Genomic DNA, 18,185 nt, shown 5'->3' with positions numbered 1-18,185 from the left:
CCTTGGAATGACTGGGTGGTGTCGCCTGTGGATCATGGACTATAGACTAATTGCAAAACCCTTGTATGGGGCAAACCACAGAAAGAGGCCTTCCAGAAGTTAAAGGAAGCATTGACAACTGCTCCTGCTTTGGAGTTACCTGATCTGTCTAGACTCTCAGCTGTACGTGCATGAAAGGCAGCGACTGGCACTGGGAGTCCTGACCCAACGACTGGGAAGCTAGAAAAGGCCGGTGGGTTACTTTTCCAAACAACTCTACAACGTAAGTGCTGGGTGGCCTTCATGTCTGCGGGCAGTGGCAGCTACCGTGCTGCTGATACAGGAAGCCAGGAAGCTCACGATGGGAAGACACATAGATGTCTATGTGCCACACATGATACCTACAGTCCTAGAACAAAAGGGGGGCCATTGGCTCTCTCCAAGCCGGATGATGAAATTTCAGGTAACCCTGACTGAGCAGGATGACGTTGCACTAAAAACAACTAACCTCTTGAATCCAGCTCTATTTCTAGGTGCCACAGCTGAGGAAGGTCCATTAGAGCATGACTGTCTAGAAGTAATTGAGCACACCTATTCAGCAAGAACAGATCTGAAGGATGTCCCCCTAGAGCAACCAGAGTGGGAACTCTTTACAGATGGAAGCAGCTTCATGGAAAACGGAACCAGATACGCAGGATATGCAGTAACCACAATTGATGTAGTAATAGAGGCAAAAGCACTACCACCTAATACATCTGCACAAAGGGCAGAACTAATCGCATTAACCAGAGCACTAGAGCTGAGTGAGGGAAAGACAGTAAATGTCTAGACTGACTCCAAATATGCCTTTGGAGTAGTGCATGTACACGGTGCTTTATGGAAAGAAAGAGGACTGCTGTCCTCCCAAGGGACAAATATTAAACATCAAGATGCAGTCCTACAGCTGATAGATGCAGTACAAAAACCTGAACAAGTAGCAATTATGCACTGCAAAGCACATCAATCAGGCAACTCCAAAATTTGTGAAGGAAATCGAAGAGCAGATTGGGCAGCCCGTCAGGTAGCGCGAGAGGTGCAGAAAACAATGGCATTGATACCATCAAGACTTAATATCTCTTAATTTAATTTGCCTCCTAAGCCAAAACATACAATAGAAGACGACAAACTAGCACAACTGCTGAAGGCACAGAAGAACGCAGAAGGGTAGTATGTAACCGCACAAGGGCAAATAGTGGTACCTCCTTTGGTAATGAGAGAAATTTTACAGGTAAAACATGATGAGTGTCACTGGGGTGCAGAGGCGTTGGTAAAGTAGTTGAGACAATACCTAATCTCAGTATGGGTACAAACAATGGCCAAGTCAGTAATGTCTAAATGTGAAATCTGCCTGACAAAAAAACCCAGTTGCTAGACAACAGGCACAGTTAGGCAGAATTTGGATGAGAATAAAACCAGGAGACTATTGGCAAGTAGATTTTGCAGAATTGCCAAAAACTCGGGGATACAAATACCTGTTAGTAAGGGTTGACATGTTTTCTAGATGGCCAGAAGCCCTTCCCTGTCACACAAACCAAGCAAAAGAAACAGTTAAGTGGTTATTACAGGAGATCATTCCCAGGTTTGGGGTGCCCCTAGGGATATCATCAGACAGAGGCCCACACTTCATAGCCACAGTGGTACAAGGGGTAAGCAAGTTATTGGGAATATCTTGGGACCTCCACACACCATGGAGACCCCAGTCAAGTGGGCAAGTAGAGAGAATGAACCAGACACTGAAGGGGCAGATCAGTAAAATATGCCAGGAAGCCAAACTGCAGTGGCCACAGGCTTTACCAATAGCATTGCTAAGAATTCGGATAAAGCCTAGGAGTGGGATGTCAGTTAGTCCTTATGAAATATTGTATGGGAAACCATATGAATCTCCTAACCCCAATCCAAATGTTCATGTCACAGGGAAACAAGATGTGTATAATTATGTTCTGTCCCTTGGGAAAACTCTAGCTCGGCTTCGAAGTGTTCTCCTGTAGAACAGACCACTGGCCCTGGAGAATCCAGTCCACAATATCCAACCAGGAGATGAAGTATACATCAAAACCTAGAACGAAGAAGCTCTAAAAGAGAAGTGGACTGGTCCCCATCAGGTACTGCTAACCATCTTTACAGCAGTCAAAGTGGCTGGAGTAGAACCCTGGATACACTACACGTGTGTGAAGAAGGTCCCTCGTGGAGTCCAATCGTGGGCTGTAGAAACTATAGGACCGACAAAGCTGAGGCTAAAAGGTCTGTAACTGCTCAAATGGTATCGGTAATTGTGCTCATGCTCTTCTTGTGGGTAATGTTAATTTCATGGATACTAATGTCACCAGTGGGGATTGCTGTTACCTTGGGATATGGAATACAGAAGGGTCAACTAACCACTCTTCATTCTAGAATGAAGACAGAGGTACAAGCAAAGACACAAGTAATAGAAATTTCTAATGAAATTCAGACTGAGAATGTAATGATTAGATTGGTCAGAGACTTTGCCAAAATGCACAATACCAGCAGAATAACAGCCTGTCTGGCAATACCAAAGGCAGCAGGAGACCCAGTAAGCTAGGGAATAATAACGTCAAAATTACCTGAAATAAGAAGGAACAAAACAATCAAATGTAAACAAGTACGAGAGTCAAGGGTGGTAGTCAGAGAGTACGAGAAGATAACAGAGAGTTCCTATATGCAACCTATGAGAAAATCAGCCTGCACTCTTAATAATGGCAAATTAGGACAAATCATAGAGTAGTAAGTTAAGGACCAAGACCTTGCAAAATGGGAATGTTGGTTTCTACACTATCAAAAGATCAGGGACAATGCTACAGAAAGTGTTGTGGTGTGGAAATGTGAAGAAAAAGATTAGAAAGGACTAGAACCCTGGGACAGTGCATGGTCTATGAGTATCCTCCAGAAATTCCAATATATGGCAAGCACACCCTGGTGCATTAAATGGAAAGGCTCTGAAAATGAGACAGATCCCACAGTGACGAGTACTGGTACTAGCAGTCAGAAAGAGGCAAATAAGATAAGTTGGTGAGTTTGTAATAAAATTTATGATTGCACCTCTGATAATCTGGAAATAAAACAGTGGTCACCATTGGCAGTAGCCTTACGAATCGGTTGTGCCTGCAGGAAAATTAGACACAAACAAGGCAAAATAGATTCCAAGATTATAGTAGGATGTAGCAGGAGTACAATTCGAAGTCCAGGACCGTTTGTATGGGCAATGAGTGATGGCACATGGACAACACACTTGCCTATGGACGGAGAAGTAAGAGAAATCACCTTGGGCCTTCCCACTTTATGTCCAATTTAGAAGAAATCCCCATTTAATGGAGCAGTGAGCCCTTGCAAATAAAAGCAAAACGAGATGTCTCAGAAGACAAGAACCCAGATGACACTTAGAAAGAACCCTGTAGTAGAGTAAAGATTGGGTGGGCCCTAGAATCCTTGTTTGGTCCTGTTGCAAATTATCGAAATAGAGAAATGCTATATAGACTCACAGGTCAGGTAGATAGATTAGCAAGAATCACACGAGAGGGATTTAAGGAACTCAACATGCAATTACAGGCCACCACCAAAATGACTCTGCAAAATCGTTTGGCTTTAGATATGTTACTTTTGAAAGAACGCGGAGTGTGTGGATATTTAAAAGGACAAATTGACCATTGCTGCATCCACATCCCAAATGTAACTGCAGATGTAGAACATGACATCAGCCAGTTAAAACAAATAGAGCATGAGGCACAAAAAGAACAAAAAGATTTAGCTACCCGCTGGTTAAGTAAAATCTTTAAAAGATTAGGATAGAATGTGAGTTCATGGATAAAGTCTATCCTTGAAAATCTGATAATTTTACTAATTATATTTTTAGCAATTTGGTTAGTTTACAGAATCCTGAAGAGAGAGATACAGAAAAAGGCATCTTGGAACAGGACCATAATGAAGGCATTGGCACGGAATCCATATCCAGCGCCTTCGATCCGCAACAACATCCCGGACAAAGCCCATGACAACCGAGGATTTGAAGAAGAACATCCAATATGAACTCTGAAACCAAATGGACTGTATTAAGTGAAAGCATTTACACTTAGTATATTAGAGTGAAAATACTTTCAAAGGGGGAAATGATGGTGGAGGGTTAAAATAATAATTTCTGTTTAAGCTAACTGCAGGTAGTTGGGGGAAGGTAGAAGACGCACGACCTGAACTTTACACAGCTGGCTTTGGAACAAACGTCAGCTTCTGCAACTAGATGCATACTATTGTTTAAGTATGACTCCAGCCCAGGAGATAATTGAGAAGCATTGTTTTAATCAAATCAAGTAGAACCCAGGGTAAAGCGTAGGTATGATTTAAGATAGTAACTAAGAAATAGGATAACCAGTATCTAGGGGTGGAGGTTAGTTAACATATGTATAATTTGAAACTATAAAAATCGACTCTGTATTCTTGGGCACAAGATTTGGGCACTGTATGCCCCTGTGCCCCGCACGCTCAAATAAAGAACCGCATATGATCGCCTTTGTGTGGTTATATGTTTTCCTACGCTAACAGGATGAGGATAGATTTGTGTTAGATCTGTGAGGGGGGAGTGAGGAGCTCCTGTGTGCCAGGAACGGATTTGGGTCCCCTGATCCCAGAGTTCCTCTGCCTTGGTGAGGGGGGCTTAACCCCAGCAATGGTATTGCCCCATTCCCACCTCCTGAGACAAAGTGTTTGAACCACCTCCTTCAATAAAAAGCTTGGAATTACCCTCTTTGGTCTTAATCATTCTCAATTTTTTTATTAGAGCCAAGGGAAAGCCTCCAGACATGAAATATTTGTACCTGTGAGTGGCCTCCTGTGATCAGTCACCCTGGAGAGCCACCAAATCCTCCCCCCAGTGACACATGTGGCTTCGGTGTCTGTTCCAGCTGTTTCTCGAAAAACAAACGCGTTTTGAGAGAACACGCCTTTTCACCTCTGCCCCTGGTCTTCCTATTTATGTATTTCTACATAAAATCCAGCAAAATCAATCAGTAAAAGTCTTTAAATATAGATCTTTTCATCCAAAAGGAGTCCAAACTGTGTTGGTGTGAGCTGGGATGGCAAAAGTGATGCTCTCCTGTGATGTTGCTGCACTGAACTTAAGGAAAAGCCCCTGAAGTTTAACATAAAATAGAAAGAAACAAAAGTATTCCCCAATTTACTAGTTTCTCAAATAGCCCCAAATCTCCTCTCCTTCTACAACTCCTGCAGTTTGTATTGACATAATCCTTGTAGTTTGGATAAAGAGCTGGTATTTTGTAGAAATTTCAATTTTCCAGGGAAAGCAGGAGCTGAAGAATTTACATATTTTTTCTTGTAATTGAATTACATTTGAGGTTGAAACTTCAGCTTTAACTTTTCGTTATCACTCTCCTTGGTTAACAGGAGGACAGTATTTTCCTGGCTGTGTTGTTTTTCTAGATTTGATGGTTAATAAACCATATTTCTACTTTTCCCAACTTCCTTCTAAGAGTCAGTTTAGCCACAAATTGTGCCCACTCTAGGTATGAAGTGTAAGACCTGCCTCCTCCTCCAGCAGTCCTTGTTGGAGCACAGTTGTTTCAGAGGAACATCCAGTAGAAATAAACAGGGGAAAATCAAAATATACAGCTCTGCTGAGGGGACAGTGCTGGTGGAGGAGGCCACGAGATCAGGCACCTTGCTGGAAGCTGTGGAGGCTGTGTCTCAAGGTTAACTTTCCCTGAGATTCTCCTTGGTGTTGCTGTTCCCCAAGGTAAGGTTTTCCCCCAGGGTTGCTGTTCCCTGGGAGTTTCCTCTGGGTTGCTGTTCCCAGAGGTAATAAGGTTTTTCATCTTCTCTTTGCCCTAAGTGTTTCACACCAGAGGTAGAGACGACAAGCTGAGTCCGCCAGTGCATGTTTCCAAGGTTGTTTATTCTTCATTATCTCAGTTCTTTTTCAGCTCTGCCAGGCCTCCCTGGCAGGGTACCTTATCTTAGTTCTTTCTCAGCTCTGCGAGGCATCCCCAGCAGACCAGGACACGCGGCGGACTGGGCGGATCAGAGAGCCCCGCACCTTATGTACAGTACCCCTGACCCAACCACCGTCCACAACGTACTTTTTTATTTACAAAATTTTACCAATACCTACTACCTATGCTAACATGTCAGTTCTACTCTAAACCAATCTCTAAAATCAAACTCAGCAAAAGATGGGGGACGAGAGCAAGAACAAGGAGCACAGGGGCCACTCCCCAATTCCTCCATCTTGTCTCTTCAACCCCATATACTGAGAATCCTAGATTCCACATTTACATTCTATGATAAACTAAATACTACTTATTTTGAATTCTCCCAGCTTGTGATTCTTCATACAATGTGGGCATTCACTCCCATGGACAGGGATCAGAGGCAATGTCCTCCTGGGCTCTGTGTGGGGCTGGTTGACCCCCTTGTACAGATCCCAGACCCCCCTGTCCGGTCTCCAAACCCTCCAGGGTGGCCAGAGGGATGATCTAGACTCCAACAGCTGTGCCTGAGTTTACATAAACTCAGTGTAATATTGGATGTTTGCTGGGATTGTTTCACCAGCAGAATTCCCACCATGGGAGAGAGTTACCATAATTAGACATTTAATTTGAGTTGAATCATTGGTGCCACTCTTTATGGCTCTGGAGGCTCCTGCTCAGCACTGCCCAGTGCCTCCGGTGTCCTCTGCCATGTGCAGATGCACCAGGGACATTTGCTGACCCTCAGAACAACCTCAGATTCTATTGATTAGTTTTAGTTTTAATTACAGTGGGAGCAAACTGTACCATCAGCTGGTGTTAGTGGCACAATTTGGATCTGAACAGATAGATCCCAGGAGGATCTACCCCAGGAGCTGAAGATATGCAGGACTGTCCCCCAGGGTTGTGACATCCGTTCCTCGACACCTCAGTTTCATTAGTTCACATCCTTGAAGGTTCTTTTTCCTCCCACAGGATATGATTAACGGTGACTGGAGTCATCACGCTGCATCTTGAGAGGAAAATCCACCTGAGCTCAGCCTCTGCCCCCCTTGAGTCCTGCCCAGCCTGGGATTCTTCGTGCACGGCTCGGGAAATCTTCTCTGGGATACATCCAGGTGACCTCAGCACTGGGGCTGGGCTGCCCTCGCCGAGGGATCTCAGCCTTGCTCCAGTCTCTTCTCTGGAGCTGGGGACCACAAGTCCTTCCCCACAGGTGAGCATCCTGTTCCAGGTTTGTAGGGAAGCATCTGCCCTGCCCTTCCCACCTAAGTACCAGGAAATGGCAAAGAGGAACCCAAAGCAGCTCTGGAGTCCTGTGAACCTCTGGCACAGAGGTTCGGGGTGATGAAAGACATGAGGAGTGTGGGAGGAGATGCTGTGGGGAGGAGGCAGCGGCTCAAGGCCAGTTTGGGGGAACTTTTAATTCCATTTTCCTTGAAAATTCGTGGTGAAAGGGCAATGCAACATGTTCCAGCCCTCACTCACATAAGCAGCTTCCTGCCATGAGTAACATGGGGAGGACAGGGCAGAGAGAAGGGGCTGTCTTAGGGTTTCTGAGAAAGGAAATAAAGCCTCTGATTCTGGGACAGATGCAATTCTAACAGTCCAGCCACAGGCTGCCTTATTGCAACAACTGCTCCCAAATCCAGCAGCTTTGAGTCAACCTTCTGCAGCCTCCTAGGCTGGTCAGACAAAACACTGCAGGAACCTCCTGTCCTGTGGGTCCCCACAGCAGGGATATGGTAACACTCTGCTTCTTGTCCTTGAACCCTCCAGGTGTTACTGGGGGGGGATCAGGGGCTGCAGTGAGCCTAAGAATCATAAAATACCCTAAGCTGGAAGGGACCCACAAGGATCAGAGTCCAGCTCCTGGCCCTGCACAGACACCCCAACAATCCCACCCTGTGCATCCCTGGGAGCATTGTCCAAACACTCATGGAGTTCTGGCAGCCTTGGGGCTGTGCCCATTCCCTGGGGAGCCAGGGCAGTGCCCCAGAACCCTCTGGGGGAAGAACCCTTTCCTAAAATCCAGCCTGACCCTCCCCTGACACAGCTCCATCCGTTCTCTGGGTCCTGTCCCTCTCACAAGGAGCAGAGATTGGAGCTGCAGCTCCTAAGGAGTCTCTCCTGTGTCCTCTCTTCTCCAGGCTGAACAACCCAAGTGACCTCAGTCTTGCTGAAATGAAACTCAAGTAGATCACCATGGAGTCGTGCTCCTCACAAATAAAGGGATTTTAACAGGCCAAACCCAAACCAAACTCTGTTTAGACTTTGCCTCCCCCAGCAGAGACCTGCAGCAGTGGTCCTGGACTTGGAGTTTTTATTAATGATCAAAAATGTGAGGTTTTGCTGCCTTGTTCCTTCTATCCCTCCCAACTTGGTGAAGATCCATCAGGAATGTCTTTATTGACCTAACAGAGGGCCCTTGCTTTGCTCCCAGGGCAGCCTGGTTTACTCTGAAGTGTAAGAAACCACACTAACAAGAACAAAACAGGCACATTTCCCCCTCCAGTCAAGTCTGTAAATATTCCAAAGAGTTGTTTGTACATGTGGCCCCTTGCAGGGCTAGAATTAAGAGTTTAGGAGAAGCAGAGTTGAGTCCCCAACCTTGCTGATCCCAAGAGGGATTTGTAATCCCAAGTGTCAGGCTGGGTTTTCATCCCTCAGGTTTGCTTTCAGGAACGTTTCTTGTAGCTGAGCTCTGGTAAAACCGGGGACTAGAGTAACGTGAGACCAACCAGTATGGTTTCCAGCACGCACTCCAATTTATTTCCGCAAGATGGCGGATTATATACAGAGTGAATAGTTTACAGTTAGCAGGTGCACTGTGATAGGCAGTGGACATACAGAAGCATGTAAACAATCCAGGGTTAAGGTAGCTACGGAGACTTAATGCCATTACCTCTATGCTGCGAGTGTCCATACCTTAACACATTCCTAGTAGCAGATAAGTTTATCTGCTACCACGTATGCTGAACGTTCTGCGGCCTACTAGACCCAGGCCTGAGGCCTAGTTCGGCCTAGTTTGGAATAGCTCAAATGGTATCTGTGAGCATATCATGCCCACGATACCTGAGGAACTCGGCCACAGTTCCCCCTTTTTCTTTTTGGGCTATCCAAACCGACGTTAAGGCACAGCTGGCTAATTTGCGCATACATTGTATTAAGCAAGGCACTATTATTAAAACTACTATGACAGCAATAAAAATCATTATACCAAAACGAATTAAATCCACAATCCACCCAGTGAGATTCCAAGACTTCAGCCAATTGTCAAACGGAGTGTTTTCAACTACAAGGTGTTTCATGTTGTCCCTCAACTGCGCTAACTGGTGATGTATCGACCGTGAGTGGTCTGATAAATTCATGCAGCACATGCCTTCAAACTCTTCACATCCATGCCCCTGAGCCAAAAGAAGGAAGTCAATCGCAGCTCGGTTTTGGAGCACTGAATGGCGAATGCCACTAACATCTTCAGCAAGCTCACTCAACAACTTCGTCGTTATATTAATCTGTTTTCCTGTCCAGCAGGCTAAATGTTTCAGTTGTGTGAGGGCTTGCGCTGAAGCAACTCCTGGGGCAAAAACGGATGCTGAGATCACGGCTGCAGGCTGCCATAACTTAACTTGATCTCTGCAGTTGGGGCCTAGTTGAGACATACTGCGTTTGATTCGTCGGGCCTTTTGTGGCAAGCCTAGAACCTGGTGAATACTAGGTGCGAACAGGGTTAGTTTACCAAAATAACACGGTCCTCCTACACTGTTTGGAGGTACTGTGGACCATGCTCTAGCTCCACAAACTAGAAAGATTCCTGGTGGCAATCTCTTAGCAGCTGTTGTCAATTGTGTGACAGATCTGACCCAATTATTACAATACTCAGTGTAATTGTAATACAATGGTGAATGAGGAGACAACCACGTATCATGGCTTTTCAACTGCTGCTCGTCTATGATTAATAGACTTGAATTTACTGCAAAGCACCCAAAGACAAGACAATAGTTTCCTGGCACAGAACCTAAAAGATCAAACTCCTGAGGCTCTGGACCAGCAGTTCTAAGGTTTCGCGCTATGGCAGCAGCTTGTGGCCCTAAAGCACCTTTTGGGTCAATGCTGACAGGGGTTGAAAACTCGAACTCTGCCATGGAGGTCAGTGGAACTCCAATCAAGCAAGTTCTAAAAGGATTAGACGGCGTAGCTAGAGATAAACAAAAGGAATCCTGTTTAGTTTGTTTGGCCCAAGTAACCCACATGTTCTCCCTCGTGTCAATGTTAAACATCCCTGCTCTTGTTTCTACTACCACGCTGATTAAAACAAACACCCTCATGCTTAACATTTCACCCATTGTGAAAAGCAAACAGTGTAGCACACAGGCTATTAACTTAAAACCTTAACCAATAACTTATCGTGTCTCTAAGTGTCAAGCTATTGCAGTGCAATGATATTATTAAAACAGTCAATTTTCAGCACTCTCTGTGTCTTCTTGAGGTGCTTCAGGTAAGTCGTCGCTGTCTCTGTGAGTGTCTCTAGGAGTGTCACCGCCGGTTGGTATCTTTTCTTGCGGACACGCACGGGTAAAGCGACTCGGCACCCAGACAGGTCCTGCTTCTCCTGCAGAAACACACATATAACCGCGACCATTAAACAAGACTGGACTGGGTCCCTGCCATTCACCCGTTCGCATGTCCTTATGATATATGTAAAGTCCTGGGATTGCTTGTGGTCTCCCTTCTTTCACAGCCTGGTGGTGGATGACAACTGCAGGCTCTTCTCGTCCTTCTGCTAGGCATAAGTAATTTAAAGTGAACAGTACTTTAGATAAGCGATTGGTCACATCTAGGTCATTATTTTGTTTTTGCTTTGCGAGATACTCTTTCAGCGTCCGATGAGCCCGTTCCACAATGGCTTGGCCAGTAGGAGAGTGAGGAATCCCGGTAGTATGTTTGACTCCCCACTGTTGCCATGAATTTTCCTGGTTTGCTGAGCGTTCATATTAAAGGAGAAACGTGCAGTTTCTCACGCTGGTGAATTGTAAACACAGGACCATGTTTTGTAAATATTGGCAATGTTATGAATTCTTTCTCCAAGAGAAGGGGAGGTTGAATGACAGCCTCCTGGACCAATGTGACAGGAGAGGTGGCGATACCCTTCTCCAATCCATGGTCACCTTGCCACAGATATATAATGGAAAAATAAACTAAGGGCAAGGTCTTCTGCCCTGCTGCTGTTGTTGCACCCAGATCTGTGTCCCCAGTCTGTGTTCCTGGTTGGGCCTCCACGGTGATACCCCACTTCTGCAGAAACCTAGCAACTCATTGTCCCGCATAAGCTGGACCATTGTCAGTCTTGATTTCTGCAGGCACTCCCATCACTGAAAAGCAAACAGTCAAATGTCTCTCAACATGGAGAGCTCTTTCCCCAGTTTGTGCCGTGGCCCAAATGAATTTGGAGTAGGTGTCAATAGTAACATGAACATATTTCAACCTTCCAAACTCTGGGATGTGTGTTACATCCATCTGCCACAGTTCCAGGGCTCTCATGCCTCGAGGATTCATGCCTAGGCCAAGACCTGGCCCGTGATGACTGCATTGAGGGCAGGCACGCACGATCCCTTGCGCATTGTTTATAGATATTTAAAATTGACGACGCAAAGCTCTAGCATTCTGATGGAAATTCTCGTGGCTGTTGCGAGCTCTTACAAATTTGCTTTCAGGAGGGACATGGGCAACGCAACTGACTGCAGCATCTGCCCGTGCATTGCCTTCTCCCAAACCATTGCTGCACTGATGACTACGAATGTGCATCACGCAAAAGGCATGCTGACGCTGTCTGAGTATACTCCTCAGTCGTAGAAATAGTTCTCCGAGGAGTTGATTCTGAGTGGTCTTGATGAGTGCATCTTCGATTCTCTCCACCACTCCACATATAAAGAGTCTGACACCACATTAAGAGGTTCCTTAATCCAAGTTTGCAAAGCCCAACACACTGCTCCCAGTTCCAGGGTCTGCAAGCTGTCTCCGGCTTCACTGTGGATTAAATGCTGCTTCCATTCTCCTTGCTGTTTCCACACACACACAGAGCTCATTGTGTCTTCCGGCCAGCATCTGTATAAACTGTTCTGCCTTCTACAGGTGTCATGGAACACAGAGGCTTCTCCAGCCACTGATGGCGTACAGAGTCCACATCGGACCCTTTGGCTGTCGGTTGTGAACCACACCTGTAAAACCTAACAATGCTTCTTGCAGCTCCACAGAATGTCTCAGCTTCCAGTCCAGATCTTCATTTCTGATCGGAACACTGATATCTGCTGGTTCTTCCCCATCGATCTCTAAAATCCTATCTCTCCCTTTCCTGATGAGCACGGCAAGGGCTTCTGTTCGTGTCATAACACGACTCTTCGGCTGTACAGGCAAGAACACCCATTCAATCACACCAGCTGTCGACTGTAACCTAGACTGGTGTTCCCCCTTTTTCTTTTTCCATTGAAAAATAATGGCAAACGGACAGGCATCTGCGTTGGAGAGGAACAGTGACAGTGGGAGGTGTTCTATACGGCGAATGCTCCAACCACGTTGTAGCTTTTCTGACACCTTTATTAAGGCTCGTCGTTGTTCAGGGGTGCATTGTCGAGGGCTACTGGCATCGTTACCGTGTAGCCATGGCAGAAGCGGTTGCAAGTCATCATTGGTAATTCCTACAATGGTGCGAACCCATTGCAGGTCTCCAAAGAGTCTCTGAGCATCATATAATGTAGAAATGTTGGTATGCAAAGTGATTTTCTGCGGCCGGATACGTGCACTCGTGATCAACCATCCTAAGTATTTCCACGGAGCTGATCGCTGTATTTTTTCCGGGGCCACAGTCAGACCGCGATGTTTTAACTGTGTGACTAGCCAGTTTAATTCCTCTGTGAGCAGAGGCTCTTTAGTAGCAATGAGGATATCATCAACATAATGATAAATTATTGCATTGGAAAAACGCTGATGAATTGGCTGCAAAGCCCAATTGACGAAAATCTGGCACATGGTAGGTGAGGTACGACTTCCCTGAGGAAGAGTTACCCATTCATACCGTTGTGCTGGAGCTGCTCTGTTAATAGATGGCAGAGTGAAGGCAAAGCGCTGAGTATCTTGAGGATGGAGTGGGATAGTGAAAAAACAGTCCTTCAAATCGATGATCACAATGTCCCACCCTTGAGGAATCATAGTCGGTGCTGGCAAGCCTGGTTGCAGGGCACCCATCGCTTGCATCTGCTCGTTGACCTTGCGAAGGTCATGTAATAGTCTCCATTTTCCTGATTTTTTAGGGATGACAAAAATCGGTGTGTTCCATGGACTCACTGAGGGTCGAATGTGACCCGCTTTTAATTGTTCCTGCACCAATTGCTTGGTAATTCTCAGCCTCTTCTCTGTCATTGGCCACTGCTCAACCCACACAGGGGTATCAGTTAACCAGGTGATTTTTAAAATGGGTGGCTGCTCTGCAGTGGCCACTAAGGAAAATGCCGGTCAGTAGTTAAAACCATCCCTATTTGGGAAAGCACATCTCTTCCTAGTAGTCCCAGAATCTCTTCATGCATTGGCACAACATATAGATGAGCCACAACCACTTGTCCATCTTCAAAGATGATCCGAATAGGATCTGCACTTATTGAGGGAACAGTCAGGCCTCCTACGCCCACAACGCGGGTATAGGGGGATTTCAGAGGCCAATGAGAAGGCCAATGTAGTTTATTAATTAAAGATATGTCTGCGCCGGTGTCTGGAAGTGGTACCATGTCAATAATCTCGTCGCCTCGTTGCAGTTTCACTGCAATACGTGGCCGCTCGTGTAAACTCACTGTAAGGAAAACATTGTGTTCCATAGATTCAAAGCTCCTAGCTCCTCCTTCCGTTTCCGTAGGCAGCATTTGGGACTGACGACGTGGCAGGATGTTCTCAAAGGGGATGATCTGAGCAATCCTGCTCCCCTTTGGGATTGTCACAGGAGGCTGCAGGGCATAAACCATTATTTTTAACTGTCCAGTGTAATCTGCATTAATGACTCCTGGCACCACCATAATACCTTGCTTGCTTGTGGAGGCTCCTCCTAATATCAAACCTCCAGCTGAAGAAATTGTATTATAAATGGGTTCAGAGACATCAGTGGGGATTAAGGTTACTTCCATATCTTGCAAAGTGACTTCTGCTGCTGCTGTTATGTCTACACCAACACTTCTCCACACAGCAGGTCTGTTTTGGTTCAAGGAGTCGTTTTTGGAGTCTGGTGGGCTGAGGCATCGACTTGTGTCTTGGCACGGTGCCTCGACGCGCTGGCCGTGAAGTTTCCCTGTTTTCTGCAGATCGCTGTAGCATGAGTGTCCACATTGCATCTGTGACACCAAACAGGCTTCCGGCAGGTCCGCTTAAAATGACCTGGTTCACCGCAACGGTTGCAAGGGAAGTTCGTTGGTGGTTTTTTGCTGTTAGTAAAACGGTTAAAGGGCTTCCCTGTCAATGCAGCTGCGATAACATGTCCCTGTTGCTGCATTGCACTCTGCATTGCTGCTGTGAAAGCTGCTGTCTGGTTAGTCTGCTCTGCTCTCACTGCTCTCACTAGCATTTTGTCCACGCCACAGCCTTGGGGAAGGGAGGCTAATATGGTTTTCATGCGTGCATTAGCATTCTCAAATGCAAGAGAGAGAAACAAATGGTTCCGGACCTCATCAGGCAAATCTGGAGCATCTTTCAAAGCTGTGGAAAGACGATCAATGAACTGTGCAAACGATTCTGTGGCTCCTTGCTTGACGTTAGCATAGGATGGAGGCTTCTTCTTGTCTGGCACCAGCAGCAAAGCTCTGTAGGCCAGTGACTGGGACAGCTGATGAATCTCAATGGGACAAGTCAGCTGTACATTCGTCGTAGCGTAAGCTCCTTGGCCCGTCAGCATATCCGGCTGGATCCCGTAAAATGGATCTCCCACTGTTTGATGCCTATTAGCTTCCTCAGTTGCTAGTCGTTTCCACTCTCTTTCAAAGATGAGAAATTGGGATGGCGTGAGCAGAAGTGCTGCAATATTGGAACTGTCAGCAGGGCACAAGAGGTCAGCTGTAAAAATATATTGAATAATACTTTTAGAAGCTTCTGAACGAATTCCATACTGGCCAACCGTCTGCTTCGCAGATTGCAACACTTTCCATTCATGTGGTTGCCATTTAGCAACGTTTTGCTCGATCACCACAGGGCAAGCTATAACATTGGCCGCTTCAAAGTCTTTATCTAGGATGGCATTCTTTTTTACCTCTGCCCAGCGGTTCAGAAGTGGATCAGGTTGGTTGGCAGGCAGCGCCATCTGCTGGGCATTGGATGGCAGTGTCTGCTGATTAGGTATAGATGACAAGGGTTGCACATTATATGTTTTCTGTGGGAATGTTTGAGACAGCTCGATTGTCCTTTGCTCTAGTTGATTTTGCCGGTTTGAGAGCTTAGCAAGCTTGGCTATAATTTGCTGTAGCTCCATTGATCTCTGCTGCTTTTCCGGTGATTGCGCCGCACAACGGCCGTCAGGTTCCAAAACTTCTTCATCCGAATCAGATTCCGGCAGAGGACAGTGGGACGCTCGTGGATGGGTATTGGGTCCCGCTGATGCAGGGTGCGGGGGCGCAGGGGTCTCGGATTGAGCTGAACTCGCGTTGCCCAATCGGGACGTGGGCGCCGCCATGTTTTCTGTTTTTGTTTTGGTCAGGTGGGCAGCTGACGTCAGCTCCCGTTCCGGTGGGGAGGGGGTTTGGCTCTGCTCCGCCGGTGGCACCGCCTCTGAGTCCGCCTCCTTGCTGCGTCACCTGTGCCCGCCCCGCGCCGCTGCCGGCTCTGCCTGTCTCCTCCTCTTTCGCCACGCCCCTGGGGTCTGGCAGCTGGCTCGTCCCCTCCCCCGCGCCATTCTCTCCGAACCGCAGCAAGGGCATTTCCGGCTTCTCGCTCATTTTCTCGACCGCATGGCTGGCCACATCTACCACATTGCGAAGGGACGAACAGAGAGGGGCCGCGTTCCCTTTCACCGGATGCGTGGAATTAATCCCGAAAAATCTCGCTACTCTGGATACTTTTTTCTGCTCTTTCGCTTGGGTGGGGACAGCCCCCAGATCAGGAGAGCAAGGAGTCGTTCTCTCCAAAGCGAAAATCGCGGCTTGGGCAGCTCTGCGCTCCGCGGCAAAGGTTTGCAACGTGTTTATAATTTTTTTCCAAGTTACGCCTAACTCCGAGCAGAGTTTCGCGTCTTTCCCTTGTGAAACTACCGAATCCCACAGTAAGTCTCCGATTTCTTTCCATTCCGTCTCACTAAACAAAAGCGAGGGCTGATGTAACGTCCCTTTCTTTTTAGCCCATTGGGCCAGCTGAGTTATATCAGAGTCTCTGATTTTTTCGCCCCGTTTTGAGACAATGGACGATAAAAGCTGCGTGGCAGCTATGAAATCGCGTTCCGTTGATGTTTCCATCCGCGTGGCTGCTTACCTTCTCTCCGCTGACAGCAGGTGGCACTGTAGCCTTTCTAAGCAATCCAATCAGCCGAAGCTCCCCGGCCTGCCCCGCAAATCTAGGATAGGAGTCCGCAAGCGGTACACACACCCCTAAATCAAGCAGGGTCTTTTCCGCATTTAAGCCCTATAATCCAGCATCAAAGCCCTATAATCCAGCATCTAAGCCTTATATTTCAGTATTCATCCAGTGCTCAGCCCATGTTCAGGCCCCAGTTGTAGCTGAGCTCTGGTAAAACCGGGGACTAGAGTAACGTGAGACCAACCAGTATGGTTTCCAGCACGCACTCCAATTTATTTCCGCAAGATGGCGGATTATATACAGAGTGAATAGTTTACAGTTAGCAGGTGCACTGTGATAGGCAGTGGACATACAGAAGCATGTAAACAATCCAGGGTTAAGGTAGCTACGGAGACTTAATGCCATTACCTCTATGCTGCGAGTGTCCATACCTTAACACATTCCTAGTAGCAGATAAGTTTATCTGCTACCACGTATGCTGAACGTTCTGCGGCCTACTAGACCCAGGCCTGAGGCCTAGTTCGGCCTAGTTTGGAATAGCTCAAATGATATCTGTGAGCATATCATGCCCACGATACCTGAGGAACTCGGCCACAGTTTCTAAGACATTTTATAACTTGCTGAATGCTTCTAAGACATTTTAGTGCTGATGGTATTTCAAAATCTGATGGGCTTTCCTTTGTTTTTGCTCCTTAGTTTTTTTCCCTGGTAATCAGATCATATAGTGTATAGGAGAAGGATGACGAGCCTGGTGTTCTCCCTCCTGCCATGTGGGAGAAGTCCCTCAAGTCCCTCTCCTAATGTTGGTCCACAGTGGAAATTGGGAAAAAATGCTAATTTAAGATTCAGCTTGAGAATTAACTCCTGCTTAAGGGACACAGCTTCTCAGTGCACAGATCCTTGGGGAATCCAGGCAATAGGAATGGATCGAGCCCCTCCAGTCCCAAAATACATGCTCAGGGATGAAGGGGGGGTGGGGGGGGGGGAAGAAGGCACCATGCTAGGAGCAGGAATGAGAGGAAATCTCTCTATTGCCAGTGCTTGGACTTTATTGCTCGTTAAACTGAAGGGCTGCTGGCTTCTCACATCCTGCAGGAGTTTTATGGGAAAGCAGTTTATGGAATTAGGGTGAGCATGTCCCATGTACAGTTTCTGAACTTCCCAGCTGTGCCCATGTGGCAACTCCCTTTCCTTTGGTAGGAGACAGGCAGGACCATTCCATTCCCACATGGATTACCAGTTTCTTGCAGAGCTTTTCACCCACAACTGTACTGGTTTGGCCAGAAATAACCCTCCCAGACACACCCAGGCCAAAGTCGCATGAGGAGGTGATGCCCAAGGGCTGTACCCACCACCAGCTCCCACTGGAAGCTCTGCAGGCCCATACTGGGACAGTCATCCTATGGAAAATCAGCATTTTTTAGGCAAAGTCAAGGGTGCAGTTGGAGCCCAAGGCAAGAGGAGGGTACTGGGTCCTTCTGTGGCTGGGTCTTTCCCACCTGGAGCATCCATCCTGAAAAACAGGAAAAAACAAAAGGAAGGCAGAGAAGGAAATTCAAAGATTATGAAAGAAAATACAGGCAGGGGTGGGAGGGGAGGAACAAAGGGGTCAACACCAGAGGAAACAGGACAATGTGACAT

The 18,185-nt window shown here is 46.8% G+C and overlaps 1 protein-coding gene across 1 annotated transcript; it reads right to left on the bottom strand.

Annotated features, from left to right (window-relative positions):
* Window positions 1–8,757: 8,757 nt before the first annotated feature.
* LOC134565030 (uncharacterized) lies at window positions 8,758–17,460 on the bottom strand. Its single transcript, XM_063424391.1, has 2 exons — window positions 16,500–17,460; window positions 8,758–10,620 (listed from the first exon to the last, which is right to left on the bottom strand). The coding sequence occupies exon 2, from the start codon at window positions 10,352–10,354 to the stop codon at window positions 9,047–9,049; it is 1,308 nt and encodes a 435-aa protein (XP_063280461.1). The 5' UTR covers window positions 10,355–10,620; window positions 16,500–17,460; the 3' UTR covers window positions 8,758–9,046.
* Between the last annotated feature and the right edge of the window lie 725 nt (window positions 17,461–18,185).

Source organism: Prinia subflava (genome assembly GCF_021018805.1).
Source record: "Prinia subflava isolate CZ2003 ecotype Zambia chromosome W unlocalized genomic scaffold, Cam_Psub_1.2 scaffold_31_NEW, whole genome shotgun sequence".
NCBI classification, from domain to species: domain Eukaryota; kingdom Metazoa; phylum Chordata; class Aves; order Passeriformes; family Cisticolidae; genus Prinia; species Prinia subflava.
Note: the sequence above shows the minus strand (reverse complement) of the source record. Positions and strands in the feature narration are given on the sequence as shown.

Coding starts and splice junctions, on each gene's coding strand:
- LOC134565030 (XM_063424391.1), bottom strand. CDS start 10,354: ATGGGTGAAATGTTAAGCATGAGGGTGTTTGTTTTAATCAGCGTGGTA.